The following is a 25,330-nucleotide window of genomic DNA, read 5'->3' as shown; positions in this document are numbered from 1 at the left end:
CTTGCCACGATTGGTCAGCACAGTGTGCTTGTTGTCTGATTGGCTGGAGTAGACGGTGGGCGGAGTCCACCTATTTGTGGATTCTTGTGCACCTCTTGACGTTAGAAATGTTTCAAATCCACAAATGCACAGAACGCGATCCACAAATGAGTGCAGCGATTCACAAATACACAGAAAGCGATCCACAAATGCGCAGGAAGCCATTCACATATGAATAAAATAAAAATATATATTTATAAATATTTTTTCATTTGCAAATCCCATTTTATTTATTTGTGAATTTCCTTCCTTTTTATGAAATGTCTAACATATATTTATGGTTCGCTTATTGTGCATTTGTGGATTTAAAAAATATTTATGAAACTCTCTATATTTATTTGTGGATCATAGTATATTTATTCAGAAATACGAAACAAATCTGACCCCATATAAAAGAGACAAGACACTGAAAACACGTGACTGGAAACACATATCCAAAGCCACGTGTCCCCACACATAACATGGTACTGTCAGAACCCTGCCACTAGAGACTAGATTCTAAACATAACAAGATTCTGACAGGATCCTGACAAGTAGAAAGAGTTGACTTAGATAATGCTTACTTTATTTACAAATTCAAAAAAATATTTTTTTAAAGTGTAGATAATATAATACATTTATATAATATAATAAATTATAACTTAAAAATTGTAAATTGACATTTTACTTTACTGAATAAAGAAATAAAGAGTTTATTATATGATTATAAATTAATACAATTTTATAGATTTATAAAACAAAATATACACACAGATCCTGTATACAGTGTGTATAATACAGTTTCCGTAACCATTGTGGCTTCTATAATGCTTTTTACTTCCCATCTGACAAAGAACAGGGTCTTGTGAACTCCTGGCCAAACTCATGGATCCATTTGTTAGCCACTAAACAAAGTTCAAAAATGAAATTTTACTAACATTCAATTTTTCATCATCACTGTATAACTGAGTTTCTCAATTATGGGTACCCACAGCATTGCACATTTTGTCTCCCTTATCTAACACACACTTTCTTCTTATTCTTTTCTGTGATAATATGCTGATGATTTGTTAAAATGTTAAATAATGGTGACATGATGTGATGTAGCATACTGTGGGTCCTCAGGCCCAGAACTGAGAACCACCGACACAGCTAAACATCTTAGTCTGATGAAATGGACAGTTTTCACTTACAGAATTGTTTTTACATTTCTCTTTAAACATGTTTATGTCTAAATTAGGAGAACGATCAAGGGTGACAGGAGATTAATGGGGTAAAAGGAAGGGGAGTGGAATCTAAAAATCATAATCAGAAGTCAAACCTGCATCACCTCTCTTGAGCACAATACAGTATTAGTGTGTCGAGCATAAAGCTAGCAAAGTTTGTTTTTACTTTGATTCATTGACTAATACTGTGTCACTAAACTTTTTTTGCTCACAAACTTACAGAAGGCTGATATGCATTTTAAAGGATTTTACCATACAAATAATTTATAGTTAGGACATCTTTAAGTATTTCATTTATTTTAAAACCTACCCCATTTATTTCCCACAATGATAGGGCAACCACCATGCAATGTTTTCAAATCGGCTGTACCGTTCTTATGGAGGTTGTACCAAAACACAGCAGATCCCTGACAAAACAAAAAGAAAATATAAATATACATATATATATATATATATTAAGGGAGTTCAGAACCCACTGGGTTGTCAAACATGGTTAATACGGTTATGTTTTGTCACTCCCTTCACCAATAGCCCACAAATGTGACAGTAATGTCCTGCGCCATTTTTAAATGCTACTTCAAGAGAACTGCCCTTCAGTTGTGATGCTTACCTTTGAAATTCAATATATATTTGTGTCACTGAAATCAGGGGTTTACCTTTATTGGCTGCACTGCAACTCCAACATCAGGGAACACAGTGGCACCCCCTTTCTCCACATCACTCATCTACAGGAGGGTACATCACAAACTGATAATGATGATTGTTCAACACAAGCAATAATAATGGTCTGCCAAAAATATTCTTTTTTCAGAGAGTGACACTTGCTTGTACTTACATAAATTAAGAATGTAGCAATCCTGTCATTCTCTATATCCTGTGAGATTAAATATTCTTCTTAGGTAAGCTTGCAATTATTTGGTCAATATGTAGGGGAGAGCAGGGTAAATATAGTCACTGGTAAGTTGTCACACGGTCACCTTGATTTCACAAAGTAAGATGTGATCCTGGATCAACATGTTTTGTTGGTCCTGATATCAACGTTTTAATCAAAGAAACTCCAGCTTCCCTTAACTCAAACTCTAACTATTTTTACCCCTCAAATTAGTGTGAAATAATAGTTTGAGAAGATTTTTTTTTAAAGCCCCTAACCCAATTCTAAATCTAACATACACCCTAATAATCCTGCAATCTGATTGGTTAATGATTGATGGTTAATGGTTAATGACTAGACACCGCATGTGTTGTTTTAACACATTCGTTGTAAGAGTGTGAGATTTAACCAACATTAGCACACATGTCAGTTTGGGGCAAGTTGTCGGAATGACTTTGGGGTAAGTCGTCACATGCTTTTCACATTGGAAATAGTTACCCCAGGTTATTCTAAACCCCAATGGAATCCTGGGTTATCTGTTTCACGTTTAACAGTGTTCTTACTTAACCAGGGGATAAGAGATAACCCTGGGTATTCAAACACTGCGTGCGTTTGGCACCGAAATGCAGGGTTAACCCCACAAAAGCAGGGCTAGCAGGGTTTCATAACCCTAGGTTGATTTCAGGGATAACCCCACTTCTAAATTACAAGTGTGAAACGATCCTTAACCAAGAGTTAAAAGCAGGGTTTACAATGAAGATAAACCAGAGTTAAGCGCAGTGTGAAAAGAGTTAATACTTCCAGTACTGGTTTAAATTAAAAAATTAATATCAATATCAATAATCACAATTAAGTAGTGTTTTTCTTTTCATATAATCTAGTGTAACAACTTACCCACCGATGGGGCAAATTGTTACAAGTGAACATTTTCTATTCAACAGTCTACAACTCCGTAATGAGATAAGATATGAAATAGTAATGAATACAACATATGTTCCCAAGACTTCCCCGTTTTCATTTGGTATGAGACTTAAACCATTGTGATATATGGTGCTCAATAAATGTTAGACAGTGTGAAAAGTGTGACATTACCCACTCTCCCCTAATCAAGCTCTCAATGACCAAACATTTGAGCATAGTAATCTTACCAAGAAGTCATGATGTGGTTCATATCTGCCACCAATACCATAATTTTGAACCTGAAAAATTATTAGAAAAATATACTTAATTGCATAATGTAGCTATTAATCTGGCAGCAGATTGTTTGTCTCTTATCATTATCGTTGAGAGAAGAATTTACCAAGAAGTAGTTTAATTTTTATTTTCTTACCTCATTGTCCTTAACTTGTTTTTGTAAGCTTGTACGGTATTCACTTTATTTCGATAGTCCACTTTAGACATTTTACTAATTATAAGTAACTTTGCAACTACTTATCATCTACCAATCTTTAGAGAATTAGTAGACTGCCTGCTTAATATCTACTAACACTTTATTGTGATGATATGTCAACAGACATTCAACTGACTATAAGTATCTTTGCAGGAGCATGTCAACTTATTCCACTAACCCAAACCTCTTCCCTAACCCCAACCCTTACAGTCTACTAATACACTAATGACAGTTAGTTGATGTATAGTTGCTAATTATTGACAGTTAGTTGACATGTAGTTGCAATGATATTTATAGTTTGTAGAATGTCTAAAGTGGACTATCAAAATAAAGTGTAACCCCTTGTACTATAGTACATGTAGCTACATTAATGCTTTAGCAATAGTGTGCTATTATTATACAGTCATGGCAATATAAGTTGAATGGAATTTGAATTTGTGACCAAGGCTTGCACAGATTTATATTTGTTGAACTAAGAGATACAAAATGAGCTGATAGTATTCTGTTGTGTGCATTTCTCTCTTAATGTGACCTTACAAGAGTTTCAGATTTTTCCATAGAGAGTCCTGTAACATCTGCAATCCTCTGATTGATACGAACAGTTACAGTGTCATCTTCTTCCAGAAAAACACTGAAAAACAAAACAAAAAGATGATTAAGCATAAGTATTTGACTAAACTGTCTAAACAATGTTAAAGTACTGATAACTAACCAACAAATTAATGAAAGTATTATACCTTTGAGAAACACGATTATTGATGACTGCACCTTCTTCATCCTGTGCTATGTATACTTTAGACCTAGACAGCTAGTTCATAAAACAGAAATTAACAATCAAAAAATTAATAAATAAAACATGAAATTACACTGACAACAATAAAAACAAAGATATATTTATTTTAAAAACATGTTTGCGTGTACTTGTCTTTTGTGTGTGTTGGATATTCACCTGAGGTCTAGAGATATTTTTCAAGATCTCAATCTCTTTGTCTGATATTATGTCATGATATCTGATGATTCGGGGTTCATCCCACTCAATCTCTTCTTTCAGTGGTGCCAAAATCAGCCTGGGGTTTCCTCCACCTGTGCTGTACCTACAGGACAGCGTCCTTTGTCTTCTATATGTCTGAATTTTAAAACATTGAACACTTCCAATTGATAATTAACACACAAAGCAACTTCAAACTTTTAATGTAAAGTAATGGGTTAAATTTAAAAAACTGGACTTGCCCTCTGGTCAACCTCTCCCCTGCACAATCCCTCATATTCAGTTGACTCTGTATTCAGTATGTATATATCAGGGTCTGAATATCTATCAATATAAAAGCTACTGTATATCTCTTCCAGCTCATTTTTAACGTACTCATTAGTTGGGACTGGGGAAAGAAGTTGAAAAGACAGCAGTAAATGTATGATTTGAATTAGTCTCATGGAAATCTAGTGAGATTATTTGGCAACCTTAAATTGTCATAATCCTGCCTCTCTTGTTCATGCTTTTTCTCTTTTTGTGTTAGGATCATGGCAGCCCTATGTTTTGTGTAGAAGCACATGGCCATTGTTTGTTTTGGTGTGCCATGTGCTCTCCAGTCTTGTGTTTTGACCCCGCCCCCTCTTCTCTCTCCTCATTAATTTTTTCATTATGGTTTCATGTCCCTCACCTGTTGCCGGAAACCGCCACATCGTGTTTTATTTTAGTCAAGTCTAGTCTGTTGATATAATCTTTATTCTGTTTCATGTTGGTGGGTTTTGTCTTTCCCTTGTTTTGTGTTACATAAAGTCTTTGTTGTCCTGGGTTCTGTCTCCAGAAAACCCTGCTGGCATAAATATGGCATACAACCATTGTTTTCTTTTAAGTGGACAAGCAGCATTCCTGATATTTTGGAAAACAGGATATTTACTTGATTGTACTGTTCTGCTTGTTTATATTCAAATATTTCAGTCGGGTTATGCAGCAACACACAACAGCTGATACTTCGGTTTGATTTGGAGCTAAGAAAAATGTTGACCAAATTCTGTGTGAATCGTGAACGTTGTAACTAACTAAATAAAACCACAGTTGTAATTCAATCTCATGCATACAGACAAATCAATCGTTGATACCAATCAAAAAGCACTCTCTCTTATGTGACATTGGTTAAAAATGTATTCGTAGTTAACGCATCAGCTACTGTAGACTCACCATGATCAAGAAACTGAAGGTAGAAGTCAATTGCCACAAGCCGGTCTCCATATTTATATGCTGATGAGCCTAGGTAATATAAGAGGTCTGGATGACCTAACACGTTCAGACTGTACTGAAACCAGTGGAAGGCAAGCTGGAATTTCTCATGCTTATAAGCGACATACCAGTGTTGTTTTCGTCAACGATGACGATAACGAAATGATTTCGTTGACGCACCTATTTTTTATGACGCTAACGCGACGATGACTAGCTAAAAATGTCTCTAAGGTGACGAAAACATGACGAGACGCTTTCGAGTTTTCGTTGACGAGACGAGACGGAACGAAAATGAATGTAAGTCTGACGTTTACAATGCATGTCATTTCTGCATATTTTGCGTGAAATCTGTCTGTTTTTAGCTAAAAAGTATCCGCAATGCTGCCGTTTCCTCTCCTTGTTTTGGGTCAACACAGTCACGCCCACCACCCGGCTGCCGCCATGCCGCGCACGCGCACCAGATTTCAAACAACAACACCACACCTGCGGCTGTGGCGAGTTCGAAGGACGTTGCGGAGGCGCCAATAAACGGAAACGATGAGATGATTAATGGACATACTTTCAGTATAATCCATCAGACAGAAAAACGGAATGCATATTGGGAGACGACGGTAAATGTGGCCACAAATAGGGCAAGAATGGGAAGAATACCACCAACCTCAAGCGGCACCTGAAGGCTCATCACGCTAATATTTTTTTGTAAAGGTAACTAACCAGTCACGCTGTTAACAATCATACATTTTACTCGACATTCGGCTTGTGACACATTTCATGGTAAGCTTAAGGTTTTACATGTATCTACTTGTCAAACCTAAGCCCATTTCCTATACTTTTTGTGGTGTATTTAAATAAGGCAAGGCACGCGTTTCTCAAATTTATAAGTGAGGTCTCAGCGTAACACACAAACTCAACATGAGGGTATATCAGGCTCAACTTTTTTGTTATGACATGCGCAGAAGGCACATCAACTAAAACAATGGCAAGACCTCAGGGAGAACCTTAATGCACATTTTAATAGTATTAAATACACCACACTTTTTAACCTAAATTAATTTGTTAAAAAATACTTTTTTTACTAAAATTGACTTAAACTTGACTAAAACCTTTTTGCGTTTTCGTCGACTAAAACTTGACTAAAACCTTTTTGTGTTTTCGTCGACTAAAACGTGACTAAAACTAACAATTTCATAAGTGACTAAAATGTGACTAAAACTAAAAGCATTTTCGTCCAAAAGACTAAGACTAAAACGAAAACTAAAAGGGCTGCCAAAAACAACACTGCGACATACCCCACATCAAAAGCTTCATCCCCACTAAGAGGCGTTTCTGTAAGATCATTGCAGTGGATTTTTTTAAAATATTCAAAACAGAGAAAAATATTGCATCTTATGTGTGTCACTGAAACAACATCGGTGTAGAAATGCTGACATACTGTATGTGATGTTGTGTGGGTAGAGTTTGTAGATCTCTTGCAGTCTAATCAGACCCAAAGCAGCACCATCTAAATCCTCCTGTGTTGGGATCTTTAGTAAATCTGAGTGCAGCAGTTCTTTAAAGTCTACAAGATTATCAAACACAATAACAAAATATAAAACTGTAGAGTGATCAAAGAAAAGCTCAATAATGCTTCCTAAATGCTTGTATCACCAGTTCATTAATTTTGACTCTATGTATGTCTTTTTATGGTTTTTAAAACACATTTTGTTGCAGATCTGCACGACTCACCCTCATTAAGACTTCTTTGAGTATATTCTTCCATTAACAACCATTGATTTCTCAGTCGTCTGATGAGTTTGTAAGCTGCTACAGGGTCATTCATGATTTTCTCAGGGTTTGTGGAGTTTGAGAGCAGTTTTGAATTTTGGAGATAGCTGGATTGAAAATAAATATTCAATGTGTGTTTTCTTGTGATATAATGCTTATAGACATCCACAACTCATTACTTATGTAAAATGGGGAGCTATTCCATGTAAAACAATGCAACAAGTACTGTATTGTTATCATAGTTTGTTATAGAAAGTTTACCCCTTAAGTATATTAAAATTCTCCTCCTCAGAATCCATAAAGTCACTGAAGTGCTCCAGAAGCTTTTTCTCCTCCTCTACAAGCTGCATGATTTGATCTTTAAAACAATAACATTAAGTACAACATCTACAGATAATTGTAAAGGAGCATTTTTTTTTTTTTTTTGACAAAATGCATAATACTGTAAAACAGATTAATGGATGTTAGAACTTTATTTTATAAACTCTTGTATAGCAATACAAATATTATGTTTTCATGTTGTGGTTTGTTTTCAAGTCCATGTCCCTGGCCTTTGTAGTCTTTTCATATTACCCCACTGATTTGAATTTATGTCCACATTTCCCATGATTAGTTTGTGTGTAAGCCTTCATGTTTGCTTTGTCTCTTCTTTTTACAGTTTGTGTCTTTGTGTGCTGCTACAATAAGATAACATTATCTAAAAAACACAGTATGTTACTACTTTTGACTGAAGTAAATAGTAAACATTGTTGACTGTTTAAAGTCAGTCAAAAGTATTCAGTATATAGTAAACTAATTTACTAATTAACAAATTATCATAACTAAAACAGAAAACACTATAATATTCACAATTGTCAAAATATAAATTAATTAAATTATTGATTTAATAATATTATGTAAGTTACTAATATACCCATTGATGAGAAGAATTCATGTCCAGCAACAGAGACAATCCAGACAAATGTCACAACTGACAATAGTTCCTTCATGATTATTTCAGATCTTGGAAATCTCAATACTTCAGCTTCAGCACAGCTTGTGAACAGCATGCATATCATACTGTCCTGGCAAGGTTTATATAGAAATTGCCTAGAGACACACCTACATTTAAATCCTTGTTGTGAGAAAACAAAAGCAAAAGTTGAACATGACTCAACATCTAAAAAAAGGTTACAAAAAACAATGATAGGCAGGCAAGGGTTATATAGAGAACGTCTAGAGACATATATTTGACAGCAACTCCTTGTTTTGAGAAAACAAAAGCAAAAGTTGAACATCACCCAGCATCTGACAACATAACAAAACACAATGAAAAAACAATAATAATAAGTAAAATTTACTTAATTTTTCTTTTGCACTCAGGTTTTTTAAGTAAATTTCACACTTGTGAAATTAAGTAAATTTACCTAGAAAAGCTGATTTAAATGAACAAAGTAGAATTTACTTAAGTTTACTAAGTAAAGTTAAATTTATTAAAATATGTGATATTTACTTAAAATATTATGTATAATATAGTTACCAATACATTTTTAAGGTTACTTCTTTAATGGAATCTTCCTGATTAAATCGTGTAAAATTTCTTATTTTCTCTCAAAAAAATTATTCATTGGATTAACTCAATAAAATTGTGGGCAGGATTTCCATCCAATATGAATGTGTACCCCTAACTCATAAAAAACTGCTTTACACAATAATAATATATTGAGTTGGTCCAACTCAATTTAAAGTAAATGGCAATACTCAATTAGTTGCCTCAACTCAATTAAGTGTAGTCTGAATAACTCAATTTAGCGTAGTTTGAATAACTCAATGTAGTGTAGTCTGAAGAACTCAATTCTGTTATTTTATATAAAACGTTTTTAAATCATACTAATTAGCATAAGCACATGCTAATATGCTAATAATAATAACATATGATACTTTGGATGAGCATGTGAGAAGAGACTGATCCCCAAACAGGCATTAACACAGTCAGTGCTCCTTAAGAGAAACACGTCAAATCCACAACCTAACCACAAGCGCCACTCTTCTGCACGATGGTAACCAAACAATTTGAAAAAATATAACACAAACGCTTCTAAATCAATAAGATAAACGGACATTAATCACTATTAAGTCTTTCTCTTTACCTAAAAATGCATAAAATAACACTTAATTAAAAAAAATACTCTCCAAAAGCAGTTGCATGCAAAGCATGCTGGGATTTTTTTTTTACCAGAACCCAAACTCAAACCAATTGTGTTAACGCAATTAAAAAGAAATCAATAAATTATAGTACATATTTATTTTGTGTTATACTAATTAAATATATATACTTATATATTTACTTAAAATATTATGTATAATATTGTTACCAATACATTTTTAAGGTTACTTCTTTAATGGAAACTTCCTGATTAAATCACGTAAAATTTCTTATTTTCTCTACATAGCCACTGTCATGACTGCTGGGTGATCGATGGCTGTGTGATCTGTGTGTGTGTGTTGTTTACCTGTGGTGCCGGTTCCTCGTGTGTTCACTAACTCCGCCCCCTTGTTTCAGTAATTGTTCACCGGTGGTGTCTCGTTTACCTTTTCCTTTATATTGCACGTAGTCCTGTCCTTCGTTGCGCGTTCATTGTTTTATCACAGTCCTGCTCCCCTGCCTTGTCTTGTCAGTCGCTCTCTGTCTCTTCCTCTTGTTACCCCAGGTTTGGGTTTCGGCATTCGGGGACTCGTCTTCACCCGGACCGCTCGCTTGTGGAGTACTGGATATTATTGACTTTGTTTGTCTCTCGGTACAGCTGGTTCGCTTCGTTTCAAGGCGGTATACCAGCTGTCTCTCTCTCTCTCCGGTTTGCATCATCACCCGTGAGTGGAGTACACCTATTTACCATTGTGGATTATATTGACTCTAACGACTTTTGTTTCTCGGAACCGCTGGTTCGCTTCGTTTTTAGGCGGTGACCAGTGGTTTCCGGGTGGCTCTTCAACATCAGGATTTCACAGTGGATTACCCGTCTGAGAACTTGGATTTTCCATCTTCCATCTCCGCCTGTCATCCACCTTCAGGGCGGCGTGTTTCATCCCTCTGTTGCGTGTGGTGACGGTGCTGGTGTTCTCGACAGAGTGCGTGGGTGGCTCTCTCTCTCCCTTCGGATCTGTACTGGATTATTGTGTAGCGCCGACTCACTCTCTCCTACTGTGGGAGTGCTTCATTCCCACAGTAGTGTTATCACCAGAGTGAGTCAACGGGTGTGTGCCGTGTGTGGATCTACCAGTGACTTTGCTCTCCAGCTCTCTATCTCCTTTTCTAAATAAATATTGTTAACTTGCACTTGACTCCGAAGTTCATTTCCTGACAGATGAGCGCGCCACGAATGGAGTCAGCAAGTTTAGAGAGTCTGGAGGTGCAGACCGCCCTTCACCAGCAGGGGGCGGCCATCGACCAACATTCGTCGTTATTATCTGCTGCTGCCAGAGATTTCAGCATCTTGTCTGAGCAACTTAAAAGCTCAGCAATCGCTTGGACCAAGTGACTCCTCACCATGAAGCCCCAGCCTCATCCGGAGGAGCCGTTTCGATTGAATGGGAGCCACACACGGCAACACCCCCCACCTACAATGGCGACCCCAACACCTGCAGATCCTTTTTACAACAGTGCTCTCTCGTCTTTGCGCTCCAACCCCGTCGATTTTCTTCATCCACTTCCAAGGTGGCCTATGTTCTGACGTTACTCACGGGAAGAGCGAGAGACTGGGGTATGGCCGCCTGGGGGGCTAAAGCTCCATTTACATTTTCATTCGAGGCTCTTGAGGAGGAGATGTTAAAGTTGTTTGATCGCTCACTCAAGGGGGACATGGCAGCGGCTGAGTTGGTGAGATTACGGCAACGTAATGACTCTGTTACAGACTTTGCTATAAGATTTAAGACGCTCGCTATTTGCTGCAACTGGAACGACGCGGCATTAAGAGCGCAATTCCTCAAGGGTCTCACACCGGGCATTCAAGACGAGATTGCACTGAGGGAGCCACCCATGTCCCTGGAAGCTGCCATCGATCTGGCTCTGAGGGTTGAGTCTCGCCATCGGCAGAGAGATCTGCGTCGCTCATTTCGCCAGCTGATGTCGGAACCAGGGGAGATCGCTTCAGAGACGCCCTCCGAGGAGCCTATGCAGCTGGGCAAGTTTCGTATCTCTGCTGGTGAGAGAAATCGTCGGCTGTCTAATGGCCTCTGCTTATATTGTGGCAAGCCGGGGCATCTGGCGGCCACCTGTCCGGTAAAAGCTCACGCCCGCCGATGAACCTGGGAGTCTCGGTGGGCGCATCGTCATTTAAATCTCCCGTAAGCAGCACCACATTACCTGTCATTATTAACTCTTTCCCGTCACAGGCGTTGCTGGATTCCGGTGCGGAGGCGTGTCTTTTGGATGCTGGGTTGGCCAAGTCCTGGGGTATTCCATTCATTCCTCTCTCCTCTCCTTTGTCTGCCTGGACATTGAAGGGCCAGCATATGGCTGTGATCACGCACCGTACACCCCCTGTGAGTTTGTTTGTTTCTGGCAATCATCGTGAGGAAATCGAGTTTTACATCTTAAAGGATTCTCAATCACCAGTCATATTAGGTCATGACTGGTTATCCAAACATAATCCTCACGTTGATTGGCAGAACAATGTTATGTTATCTTGGAAGTCTTCGTGTTATGTTTCTTGTCTTGGTCCTGCTCCTTCTCTTGTCTCTTGTTCTGTCTCGCAGGTTCCGGCTGTCGATCTCTCAGGGGTCCCGGCGGAGTACTCGGATCTGTATCAGGTTTTCAGTAAGTCCCGGGCCACTTCTCTGCCTCCTCATCGGTCGTATGATTGCGAGATCAAACTACTTCCCAACACTTCTCCGCCTAAGGGTTGCATATTTTCCCTAGCTAAACCAGAAAGAGAGGCTATGGATAAATACATCAATAACGCTCTTAAAGCCGGTCTCATTCGCCGCTCCTCGTCTCCAGCTGGTGCTGGATTTTTCTTTGTAAAGAAGAAAGACGGGTCTCTTCGTCCGTGCATTGATTATCGAGGGCTGAATGACATTACTGTTAAGAATAAGTACCCCTTGCCATTAATGTCATCAGCATTCGAGTTATGACAGGGAGCGCGCGTATTTACCAAGATAGATCTGCGCAACACTTATCACTTGGTACGTATTAGAGAGGGCGATGAGTGGAAGACAGCCTTTAATACACCCTCAGGACACTGGGAATATTCCGTTCTGCCGTTCGGTCTTTGTAAAGCTCCAGCTGTCTTCCAGACCATGGTCAATGAAGTGCTGGGTGACATGATTAACAGATTTGTCTTTGTGTATCTCGATGACATTCTCATCTTTTCTCCCTCCATGCAGATACACACTCAGCACGTTCGCATGGTTTTACAACGGCTTTTAGAGAATCAGCTATTCGTTAAGGCGGAGAAGTGCGAGTTCCACAGGAAGTCGGTTTCATTTTTGGGTTTTGTTATTGCCGAGGGAGAAATTCGTCCCGATCCCACTAAGGTTAAGACGGTTGCCGATTGGCCAGTACCCGACACTCGGAAGGAGCTTCAGCGATTTCTGGGGTTCGCCAATTTTTATCGGCGTTTCATCAGAAATTTTGGTCAGATCGCTAAGCCTCTTACTGCTCTCACTTCACCTAATGTATGTTTCCGTTGGAATAGAGAGGCTCAGGAGGCCTTTGATGTGTTAAAGTCCCGGTTCATCTCTGCGCCTGTCCTCTCTATTCCCAATCCGGCTAAACAATTTATAGTGGAGGTGGATGCATCTGATGTCGGGGTAGGCGCCGTTTTATCACAGCGAACGTCTAATGATGGGAAAGTACATCCGTGTGCTTTTTTCTCTCACCGGTTAAACCCAGCAGAACGTAATTACGACATAGGGAATCGGGAGCTGTTGGCGGTTAGACTCGCTTTGGATGAATGGCGTCACTGGTTGGAGGGAACCTCGGAGCCCTTTCTGGTCTGGACGGATCATAAAAATCTTGAATATATCCGTTCGGCCAGAAGACTAACATCTAGGCAGGCTCGTTGGGCACTCTTCTTTGATCGTTTCAACTTCACCCTCTCGTATCGGCCTGGCTCGAAAAATACCAAACCTGATGCTCTCTCCCGTGTGTTCGAGAAGTCCGATTCGGAGAGGGCGGAGACCATTCTCCCGGAGGGGAGGGTGGTCGGCGCCCTCGTATGGGGAATCGAACAGCGGGTGAAAGAGGCCGGCCGGGAGGGGGAAGTTCCGGAGGGGTGTCCAGCGGTCGCCTATGGGTTCCTGAGCGGTTACGTTCCGATGTCATCCGGTGGGGTCACGAGTCCAAGTTTGTCGGCCATCCAGGTATTCGGAGAACGTTGGCTGCCGTCCGTCAGCGTTTTTGGTGGCCTTCTATGTCCACTGACGTCAGACAGTTTGTACTAGCCTGTTCGGTTTGTGCTCGTAATAAAGCATCTAATTTACCACCCGCTGGTCTGCTTAAGTCTTTGCCCGTGCCCTCCCGCCCCTGGTCTCATATAGCCCTTGATTTTGTCACTGGCTTACCGGCATCTAATGGTAACACTGTTGTTCTAACTGTGGTGGATCGTTTTTCGAAGGCGGTTCATTTCATTCCCCTGCCCAAGCTACCTTCTGCTAAAGAGATGGCTCAGGTTTTGATTAATCACGTCTTTCGGTTACATGGTATTCCGACTGACGTAGTGTCAGATAGGGGTCCTCAGTTCATCTCTCGTTTTTGGCAGGAGTTTTGTAGACAAATTGGCGCCACGGCCAGCTTGTCTTCTGGTTATCACCCGCAGACCAATGGGCAATGCGAACGGGCTAATCAGGATCTCGGTAGAATGCTCCGCTGTCTGTCGTCACAATATCCGAATTCCTGGTGCGATCAGCTCCCGTGGGTTGAGTATTCCCATAATTCTCTTCCCGTTACGTCTACCAATTTATCCCCGTTTGAACTTTCCATCGGTTATCAACCTCCCCTGTTTCCATCACAGGAGCCCGAGGCAGCGGTTCCGTCTGCGTTAGCTTTCGTACGCAGGTGCAGACGCACCTGGAGGAGAGCTAAGACACTGTTATTATCTAATTCCAGACGAACCAAAGCTGCAGCTGATCGTCATCGGCGACCTCCACCCCGTTACGTTTGTGGTCAAAAGGTATGGCTTTCTACCAAGGATCTGTCTCTCCGTGAGCCTTCTCGTAAGCTGGCTCCGAGATTCATTGGGCCATACAGTATTTCTAAGGTCATTAATCCGGTGACGATAAAGCTTAAGTTACCCCTTTCTCTTGGTCGGGTTCACCCTGTTTTTCATGTATCCAAGGTTAAACCTGTGATGTTTGCTCGCTATAACCCTCCTGTCTCTGCCCCTAATCCCCCCGCCCCTCGTCTAGTGGATGGTGCCCCTGTCTATACTGTTAAGAGGTTACTAGACTCCCGCCGCAGGGGCAGAGGATTTCAGTATTTAGTGGATTGGGAAGGATACGGTCCTGATGAGAGGAGCTGGGTTCCGGGTCGGGATTTGCTGGATCCTGGGCTGATCGAGGACCTCCGTCGGCGACAGGGTGAGTCTCCCGGTCCGTCTGGTGCCGGTCGTGGAGGGGGGGCTACTGTCATGACTGCTGGGTGATCGATGGCTGTGTGATCTGTGTGTGTGTGTTGTTTACCTGTGGTGCCGGTTCCTCGTGTGTTCACTAACTCCGCCCCCTTGTTTCAGTAATTGTTCACCGGTGGTGTCTCGTTTACCTTTTCCTTTATATTGCACGTAGTCCTGTACTTCGTTGCGCGCTCATTGTTTTATCACAGTCCTGCTGCCCTGCCTTGTCTTGTCAGTCGCTCTCTGTCTCTTCCTCTTGTTACCCCAGGTTTGGGTTTCGGCGTTCGGGGACTCGTCTTCACCCGGACCGCTCGCTTGTGGAGTACTGGATATTATTGACTTTGTTTGTCTCTCGGTACAGCTGGTTCGCTTCGTTTCAAGGCGGTATACCAGCTGTCTCTCTCTCTCTCCGGTTTGCATCATCACCCGTGAGTGGAGTACACCTATTTACCATTGTGGATTATATTGACTCTAACGACTTTTGTTTCTCGGAACCGCTGGTTCGCTTCGTTTTTAGGCGGTGACCAGTGGTTTCCGGGTGGCTCTTCAACATCAGGATTTCACAGTGAATTACCCATCTGAGAACTTGGATTTTCCATCTTCCATCTCCGCCTGTCATCCACCTTCAGGGCGGCGTGTTTCATCCCTCTGTTGCGTGTGGTGACGGTGCTGGTGTTCTCGACGGAGTGCGTGGGTGGCTCTCTCTCTCCCTTCGGATCTGTACTGGATTATTGTGTAGCGCTGACTCACTCTCTCCTACTGTGGGAGTGCTTCATTCCCACAGTAGTGTTATCACCAGAGTGAGTCAACGGGTGTGTGCCGTGTGTGGATCTACCAGACTTTGCTCTCCAGCTCTCTATCTCCTTTTCTAAATAAATATTGTTAACTTGCACTTGACTCCGAAGTTCATTTCCTGACAGCCTAGTTATTTTTACATTACCACATTATGTTGAGCAAGTAAGAAGAGATTGGTCTCTGTACTGGCATTAGCACAGTTATTGCTCATTGAGTGAATTAACACACATCATGATTTTCATTTGTGTCAACTATCGTCTATCACTGGAGAACCCACGGGGTCAAATTTGGCCAATGTTAATTGCTGCCACCCAAAATCTTCTTGGGTTCTCCAGGGCTATACATTCTAAATGATGGTAACAACAAAACTTTTCTAAATCTCAAAGATAAATGAACACACTAACAAGTCTTTATTTTATGTGTTTTTAACTAAAAAGAGAGTTTAATTTCAAATTTTACTCTCCAAATGCAGTCCCATGCTAAGCATGCTGGGAACTACAAGTCCATTGCCTAGTTCAGTGGTTCCCAAACTTTTTCAGCTTGCGGCCCCCCTTGGGTATGGTGCATTCCTTCGCGGCCAGACCAACAAAAATTTTTGACAAATTTGTCCTAAAATGTAACATTTTAATTAGACAAAACATAGCTAAGTATACAAATTAGTGTTGTTGGTTAGTAGCCTTATTTTGTTTAGGTTTAATTACACAGAATTTATGATTTGAATTAATGTATGTTATAAAATGTCATAAACCTGGGGCCCCCCTGGCACCATCTCGCGGCCCCCCTTGGGGTCCCGGCCCCCAGTCTGAGAACCACTGGCCTAGTAAGTTATATTTACTAAATTAATTCAAGTAGTTTTAACACAAAATTATTAAGTAAAATTCCTTCTTATAATTTAAGTGGATTTTACACAATAAAATGAAGTTGAATTTGCTCAATAATGTGCTCATTTAAAATTCTTAAATTACTCACATTTTTGTATACATTTAATTTTAGTTAAATTTACTAAGGCACATAATCAGTTTTTACAGTGCAACATGTGGTCTGATTAGAGTATATAATTGTATTTATTAAATAATTAAACTATTTAACAAACTAAATTTATACACTAAAGGGGTTTAAAAGCCAGAAAATGTTTTTTTTAAAGATGAGATATAAGTGCAAATAAGGTTTGTAATTGATATCGATTATCCTTGTTTTACCATCACAAAATGCATTGTAAAGCGATTAGAATATAGAATGGGTTTAAAAATAAATGTAAAGAATTACAAAAACATTAACCTCACGAAAAGAGCACTGTATACTCATTTATGAAATCCATTATTTGTGGATCTGTAGATCATCTAGTCCCAAGTAGGGGTGAGCGAGGCACAAATTAATGCAGGGCTAATTGTAACACGACTACTTTTTCCTCTAAAGCCAGTGTATCAGGAGATTAGAGATGCCTGCAAGAATAATTTTCACCCTCATTAAAACATCACAATAGATGAGAGGATGGTAGCGACTAAAGCGAGAATTGGGCTGAAGCAGTACCAAAAAGAAAAGCCAACGAAGTGGGGATACAAGCTTTTCGTTTTAGCTGACTCAGCCCATGGATACACATGGGATTTTTTTATTTATGAGGGCAAATCCACTGAAGGAAAACATGAACAAAGCAAGGGGCTTATTTAATCAGTGATGGCGCTAGTGGATGAGAAGATGCTGGGAACTGGCCACAAGTTATATGTGGACAACTTCTACACAAGCCCATCACTATTCAGAGACCTCCTCCAGAAGGGCATCTGGGCCTGTGGGACCATTCAAACCAACCGGGTGGGATACCCACAGAACACTGTTAACAAGCTACCGAAAAATGCTCCCCGTGGGAGTATGCGGTGGATACGGGATGACAGGCTCCTCTTTGTGGAATGAAAGGACACCAGGGAGGTGCACATGTGCTCATCCTTCCATTCGGCAGAGGGAAACCAAACTGTACAGAGGAGGGTAAAAACAAGAGCGGAAGGATGGACAGAACTCACTGTACCTATACCTGCTGCAGTGTGTGACTACAACCAGTGAGTAGAATTTCTTCATTGGTGTTGTGTACAAAATTGTCCAGATGAGTTAATTTTTTTACCTGGTTGCATTTGCATTTAGATTTGTAATATGTTCTATTATTTCGACACAGGTACATGGGAGGAGTTGATCTCTCTGATGCCCTTGTGGGGTATTATAAAGTACTCCGGAAGACCAGGAAGTGGTACCGCTCACTTTTCTACCACTTTGTTGACATAGCAGTGGTAAATGCCTTCATCCTGCACCAGCAGTTGGCTTCTGCTCAAAACAAAAAAGTGAAAACACAGCGAGAATTCCGGGAAGATTTGATTATGGAGCTTGCAGACTGGATTGAGCCGGCTCCAGCACCTGACATGACAGGAAAACCCCGTAGGACATGTCTGCCACAGGCCAAAGTACACCACTGAAACAAGTGATGACTCCAGGCGAAGGTGCCAGTTGTGCCATCGAAAAACACTTGTTTTCTTCTGCCAAGGATGTTCAGCCTACTTGTGTTTCCAAGCAACACGAGATTGCTTCAATTTCTGGCATGATGTAAATCATTTGTAGTGTTCAGTGTTAAAATTTGTATATAGTTGTAAATAGTTGAAAAGATGTAAATAGTTTGAGGTTTAGGTTTCCAGAATTTTTTCATTATTCTTTTCTTTCATTACTTTCTTTACTTGTCTCATTCATGTTTCAGTTCAAATCTGTGTGAAAAAGTTTCTATAAAGTTTGGAAAAAGTACAACAAATATGTGTTTGTGTGTATGTGTTTGCACTGTGGTGTCAGATGTCATTTCAAGCAACCTAGGGGGAATCACCAATAAAACTTTGACTTCTTCTAGTGGCCATTTGTGGTATGTCAACTCAAAGTCTTACAGAAACCACATATCAGCAGATATCAAGCTGTTTATTTATATACAACTCATTTAGATCCAGGGCCTTTACTTTATATCATTTTTAGGCTGAAACAAGTTTTTTTTAATATATTTATATTTAATAAAGTTTTTAAAATATCAAAGCACATTTTCATAAGAAATTTAAACTCCAATAACTTTTAGGCACATAATTTTTTTATTATTATTTAACTTTTACAATAACCCTCCAATTGTCTTCTTTCAAAATATATCAGTTATATGTCTCTACTACAAAGCATTCAAGAATTACAGCTGTTTAAGCTTGCATAGTGCATTTTCATGTCTTTGCACAAAAAGTGGGGCGACAGTAAACACGATGTACAATGCATGTTTATTAACAGTTAATCAGATCCATTTTCTTTCATAAAAAATAACTAAACAAACAACATACCTGTAAACAGACCAACATCATCAGTGGATCGACGAGGCAATGTCTTCTCTCTCACTTTGTCCTGAAGACACTGAGCGTAATATGATAATTATACGTTTATGAAATTCATAATGTGCTTATTACAATTAAACACTTCATCACAACCAACATGATCAAATGCTGTTGAGCACTTGAGCAAAAAAAATGCATTTGGACGATAAAACTCAGCATACCAGAGAAACGTCCACGAGAAAAGCACCTTCACACGTCGTACATGGAGGAACCCGGGAGATCCCCCGAAGACGCTCCCACCCTAAACGAAGACCCGAAGAAAAGTTCCTTTAATTTAACGTTATATTCTCCTACTTGTGAACAATGATATGAACAAAATTGTTTGAGGTTCATAAACCCATTTTAATTATAAAACGGAGTATAACCAGTAATTTCAAGAAAATAATACAATATAGGAAAAAAAACGATTCAAATAATTCACACCAGTTACAAATGCATACTTTTTATATTGAACTGAAAACACTCTTACCTTCGTTCGAAACGCAGGAGAAAACATATTTCTTATTCCAAAATGCCAATGCAGCTCCATGATATCCGAGGATGGCTCACCTAAAAGCAGTGAATCGAAAATAACCCGCGCAAACACGTTGAGAAGAAGACGCATCTGACATCCGCGTTTGTAATATATATATATATATATATATATATATATATATATATATATATATATATATACACATACGTAGTAGCGTGTGTGTCTGTGAGTGTGAATGGTTAAACTATACATATACACATACACATACACACACTGTATGACTGTTAACCCTTTCCTTCACTACATCATCCACCCTATTTTTCAACATGGACAAATATAATTTCAAGATAATTTCATGTATGAGACTTTTCATTAGTCACTAGGTAAACAGCCTGAAAAATAACAAGAGTGTGGTAAACAGTAAAAATTACTCGTGCTTTATGATTATTGTGTGTTTATAATTACACAAACTGTGTAATCACTTGCTGCAATGGTTAAATTAAAATCTCTGAGAACTGTGGGCAGGATAATTAAGTGTATTAGGGATGCTTTGCCCCATGCATTAATGTCCTGTTTAAACTCAGCCCTGGTAGATGGTTTTACACCTCAGAACTTGCCTGAGCTGAAGGTGACCCCTAAAGATGGAGGAGTTGTAATATAAACCAGACTGCATTGTTGAAAGGGATTTGGTTTTTCATAATGTGGCAAAGAAAAACGTTTATATGTGTGTTAAATCTGTGCATGTTGGACATTTGCAAGGAAAAACAGATACTAAATGTCTCTATATGTCTCTAAATGATACTAAAATCTCTATTTGCGAAGAAGACATCCATCATGGAGAGTATTGTGTAAACCTCCTATCTCCAAGCGATGTGGAGATCTTCAGCGTAGAGTTGTTTACAGCCTCAAATAGCTTGGTATCAAAGTTTAATAAGATTGTTCTGTCCTGTAATGCTCATGATGTTTTTCATATGTTTTTTGAATGTCCAAGACTTGTTCCTTTATTTGTAATACTTGAAAGTTGATCACAAAATTTGGGTTTTCATTTAACAATACCTTAGTTTATATTAGGATATAAATATAGAAGTTCATGGCAACAACAATGATTCTTGTCATTTTTTATTGGCCAAGCTAAGGCCTAGTCCACACGGACATGGGTATTTTTATAACCAGAGTTTTTCCTGCTGCGGTTTAAAGAAAATCCCCTCCACACATGCTCGCTTAAAGAAATCTCTGCCTACATGAACATGGAAAAACACGTAATTACACGCTGCCAAGAGCATGCCACACCGGCAGGCGGTGATATAACTCAAATCATAAAGCCACCTTGGCCAATCAGAAGCCTAACAAAAGTGACGTTGCAAGGCGGTTTTACTGTCTACACAACAACACTGCACTCGGTGTTTCTTAAAATACACACCCTGGCAGGGGTTTTCAAAAATGTTCAGTTTTAGTGACGTGATACTGCGTGTCTGTGTGGATGAACGGCGTAAAAAAAGACACGGTTATAAAAAATACCCGTGTCCGTGTGGACAAGGCCTAAGTTTGACATTTTGAAATCCCACCAGTGTAAAAATGCAGGAAAATAAGGCCTAGTCCACGCAGACATGGGTATTTCTATAACCTGAGTTTTTCCTTTGAACAAATCCTGTCCACACATGCTCAATTTAAAAGAAATCTCTGTCCACATGAAAAAGCAAAAACACGCTATCAAGCACTGTCAAGAGCATGCCACACCAGCAGGCAATGATATAACCTCTGACATCAAATACAGCAGATAACGGCGCACACTCAGAGGTCGCAGGGCAAAAACCCTGGTTTAACTGTCTACACGACAACACTGCAAACAGCGTTTTCTTAAAATCCTTACCCTGGCAGGGATTTTCAAAAATGTTTGGTTTCAGTGCCCTGGTGGGTAGTAACGAATTACATTTATGGCCCATACTTCACTGCAGCTAGAATCTTGAGCTCTGCGCGCTCTTTCAGTGCGTGCACGGAGCCGCGGCAACGCGCACTGTCCTGTAGATCATTAAACTGTTTTTGTTCCATGTCAACTGTGCATACTCCCAGCAAAAATGTTTGGTTCCCAAAACGTTAGTTTTTGGTTCCCATAACGTTATTTTTTTAAAGAGGCCCTTCCACATAAAACCGTTTTTTACTTGTATTTTTTGATGTGTTAGGTCCATGTTTGTGTTGTGTCGTGAATGTGAAAATCTGTCAGCTCTAGCCACTGAAAAGAAATAAGCGGAGAAATTAGGTCAGTTAGAAAAGCTTATCAGTGTGACGTGGAACTGATCGAGGTCATTACTATTCATGAGCTCTTCAACTTGAGACCGCGCCCACATATTACGTGTAGTTGAGTTAGTTTTCGTAACAAGTTACAGCAAAGATGGCTAAACGTCAACCGTACCATATTCGGGCCATTGTTTTTCGTCGAGACATCATTTCTATTAAACAAGGGAATCATAACAGTTGCTACATGTTTGGATGTTCAGAAGAACGCTGGATTTGAAGAGAGACTGCGATTAAAAAGCAATGCTCCTCCATCAATGATGGACCCGGACAGAATGGCGCAGCTTATGTGAGTAAAACACTTAGTCTTATGTGTCACTGTGGCGGCTGGTGTTTTCTCTTCCGAGGGACGCGAATTCATGCTGCACACACGTTGAAAGGGTTTATGATAAAAGACAGGCGTGTGTGTGAGAGTAAAACACTTTAGCACTATATGTGTCACTGTGACGGCCGGTGTTTTCTCTTCTGAGGCACGCAAATTCATGCTGCACACGCTTTGAAAGGGTTTATGATAAAAGACACGCGTGTTTGTGTGAGTAAAATACTTTAATACTATGTGTTATCAGTTGCGGCCGGGATTTCTCTTCAGAGGGACGCGATTCACGCGAATTCATGATGCACACGCATCAAATGTGATAAAAAACACGTTTGTGTTTGTGCGTTCGTTACACGTGCGTCGAAGGGTTTATATGTAAAAGACGCTTGTGTGTGTGTGTGTGTTTTTGTGCGAAATATGCGTGTGTAAGAAAGACACTGTGTCTTAAGACACTCACTTAACATTAAACTGATTACACATGAGATTAAATTGAAAGTTAGTTTGAACAAAAAACTGTTATCCAATCATAGCAGTGGGCGTTTACTTCCAAGTCGTCAATGCAGCCCGCCCATTAAAACGGATCACTACTGTCGCTTTCCTCCATGTTTTGCTATGTACCTCAGGCTGGACATGGACTCTGTCTCCTAGTTTTAGAGGATCGATATCTTTTGCATGTTTGTTATAATATGCGGCTTGACGGTTCCGGTTTACCATCTGTCCTTGTTGAGTGTTAATTACCTTTGGTTGTAACAGTGTCAGGACTCTGCCTTGGAGTCTTGTTATATTTGTATTTTGTCATGGTGGCAGAGTTCTGGCAGTCCCTGGCCTTGTGTGGAGGTTCATGCCTTGTTTTTGTGTTTGGCATGTGCCTCCGGTGTCTTGTCTCTTGTCCCCGCCCCCTCGTTCTCCTGCTTATTGGTAATCATTAGTTTATTCCCATCACCTGTTCCCTCCTCGTTATCTTGTTTGGTTTTCTTATTTAATGTCAGTGTATCTTTAGTTCTGTGCAGGATCATTGTGCTGTGTTCTGTTCCTCGTGTACTTTCAAGTCCAGTTATCTAGTCTAAGTTTAGTGTTATCTGTCAAAGAGTTCATGTTTCATGTTTTGTACCCCCTCGTGGGTTTTTGATTTGTGTCACAAATAAAGTGTAGTGGTGGGCAGAGCGAGGCTTCGTGAAACACTGAAACAGTTGAATCAATTGTGCCGTATGTTTCGAGGCTTCGAAACATCAATCCGAAACCGCCTCCACAGTGACACCTAGCGGTCGTTTGCATGTCTTTACATGAAGCAGCCTTGACAAGATTTTAGACGAGCGCTGACAAATTGTATCCCACATGTTGTTTGATTGACACACAAGTGATAGAATGGGAGAGTGGATAGTGCTCTCGACTCTCATGCGTAGATCTTAAGATCAAACCTGGGAAATGCATGCGCTACGTCATCATAATAAAATGGTTTTTGTTGTTGTTTTAAAATATCTGTTTGACAACTACATGAGCTTTTAGGCTCACAATTGTCGATAACTATAGGCTATTCGGGTCTATTTAATGAAAAAAAAAATAATAGAATAGAGATATACCAAATAAATAATAAGAGATTCATAAAATATATCAAGCCATAATATGCCACATTGTTTACATATAAAGATATTTATTCAAATATATAAATTGTTCTGTGTTGATAAACTCAACCAGCTACTTTTTTACATATAAATTGTCCAGCCTTTGAAAACAGTCTCATTCTCACACAAGGGACACTTGTTGCTGGCAAGCATTTTTTGTAAGTAGCCTAAGTGTTACATACCTATGAGGAAAAATTACTTCTTTTCAGTAATTTATAGTATTTGATCTTGCCAAAAATGCAGGTATTGTCAGTTTTGTTTCCTACCCTGTCAGTTTAAGATTCGAAGCAGATTCGACAGGTACGCCACCTTTCGAAATACTTGTGAAATGCACCGCTTGGTGTTTCGAATCACTTCATCACGTGACATGGGTGTTTCGAATCACATTTCAGAGCAGTGTTTCGACACATTTACGCTTCGGGATCTCGACACAGTGTCGAAACGTCAGTTTCGCGGAAGCCATCCCTAATAAAGTGTTTTCTGTTTTCCCCGACATCGTCTGCTATTGGGTTCATTCATCCACTATTCCTCACAGACAGGTTGTCATGCATGGGCATAAGAGTTCTGGTTCTCCTACTGAACAATCACTGTGCTGGGCTTGCTTTTATCCCTTGTGATGGTGTGTTTCTCTGATCAAGCATAGCGAGGTATGGATCCTTCCCATCAGCTTTTGCTTTTCAACAGCCGTTTTGCAGTCTTTACCGCTGATTCTGCCATCCCGTTGCTTTGTGGGTAGGCCGGGGAGGATGTCTTGTGTTTAAATTCCCACTGTCTACTGAACCTTTTGAAATCTTCTGATGCGTATTGTGGGCCATTGTCTGATATAACAACATCTGGGATGCCATGTCTTGCGAAATGGGATTTCAGCTTATGGATGATAGTGGTGGATCATGTGTCAGGTAAGTAGTCCAGCTCCCAGAAATTAGAAAGGTTATCAACAGTGATCAGGTAGTTTCTGTTGTCTAAAGTGAATATATCTGTTCCCACCTTAGACCATGGGTTACTTGGTAGTTCGTGAGACCACAGAGTCTCCTTCTGCTGTTTCACATCCATAGATCTGCAGATGTCACATTTTCCTATGAATGTCTTTATCTGATCATTCATCCCCAACCAATAAACACATTTTCTTGCACTTCTTAGGCATCCCTCTATGCCCATATGTGAGGAGTAAATGCGCTGAACAATGTCACCTCTGAGTGTGTCAGGGATTACAACTCTCTCCCCCTGAAGACAATTCCACTCTGTGCACTTAGTTCCTCCTGAAAAGAGTGATAATGTGCAATGTCCTTTGGCAAGTCTTTTTTTGTTTATTGGCCAACCTTTTTGGGTGTATCTGATCAGTGACTGAAATTTGTAATTGTC

At 39.9% G+C, this 25,330-nt stretch overlaps 1 protein-coding gene across 1 annotated transcript; it reads right to left on the bottom strand.

Moving 5' to 3' along the window:
- Positions 1-435: 435 nt before the first annotated feature.
- LOC135744257 (prolyl 4-hydroxylase subunit alpha-2-like) lies at positions 436-8,532 on the bottom strand. Its single transcript, XM_073814886.1, has 15 exons — positions 8,401-8,532; positions 7,749-7,845; positions 7,449-7,594; positions 7,156-7,281; positions 7,014-7,049; positions 5,685-5,852; positions 4,736-4,881; positions 4,455-4,631; positions 4,243-4,313; positions 4,043-4,136; positions 3,264-3,314; positions 2,080-2,118; positions 1,901-1,969; positions 1,555-1,651; positions 436-923 (listed from the first exon to the last, which is right to left on the bottom strand). Exons 1-15 carry the CDS (start codon positions 8,474-8,476, stop codon positions 853-855), a joined length of 1,464 nt encoding a protein of 487 aa, XP_073670987.1. The 5' UTR covers positions 8,477-8,532; the 3' UTR covers positions 436-852.
- Positions 8,533-25,330: the final 16,798 nt, after the last annotated feature.

Source organism: Paramisgurnus dabryanus, chromosome 6 (genome assembly GCF_030506205.2).
Source record: "Paramisgurnus dabryanus chromosome 6, PD_genome_1.1, whole genome shotgun sequence".
NCBI classification, from domain to species: domain Eukaryota; kingdom Metazoa; phylum Chordata; class Actinopteri; order Cypriniformes; family Cobitidae; genus Paramisgurnus; species Paramisgurnus dabryanus.
Note: the sequence above shows the minus strand (reverse complement) of the source record. Positions and strands in the feature narration are given on the sequence as shown.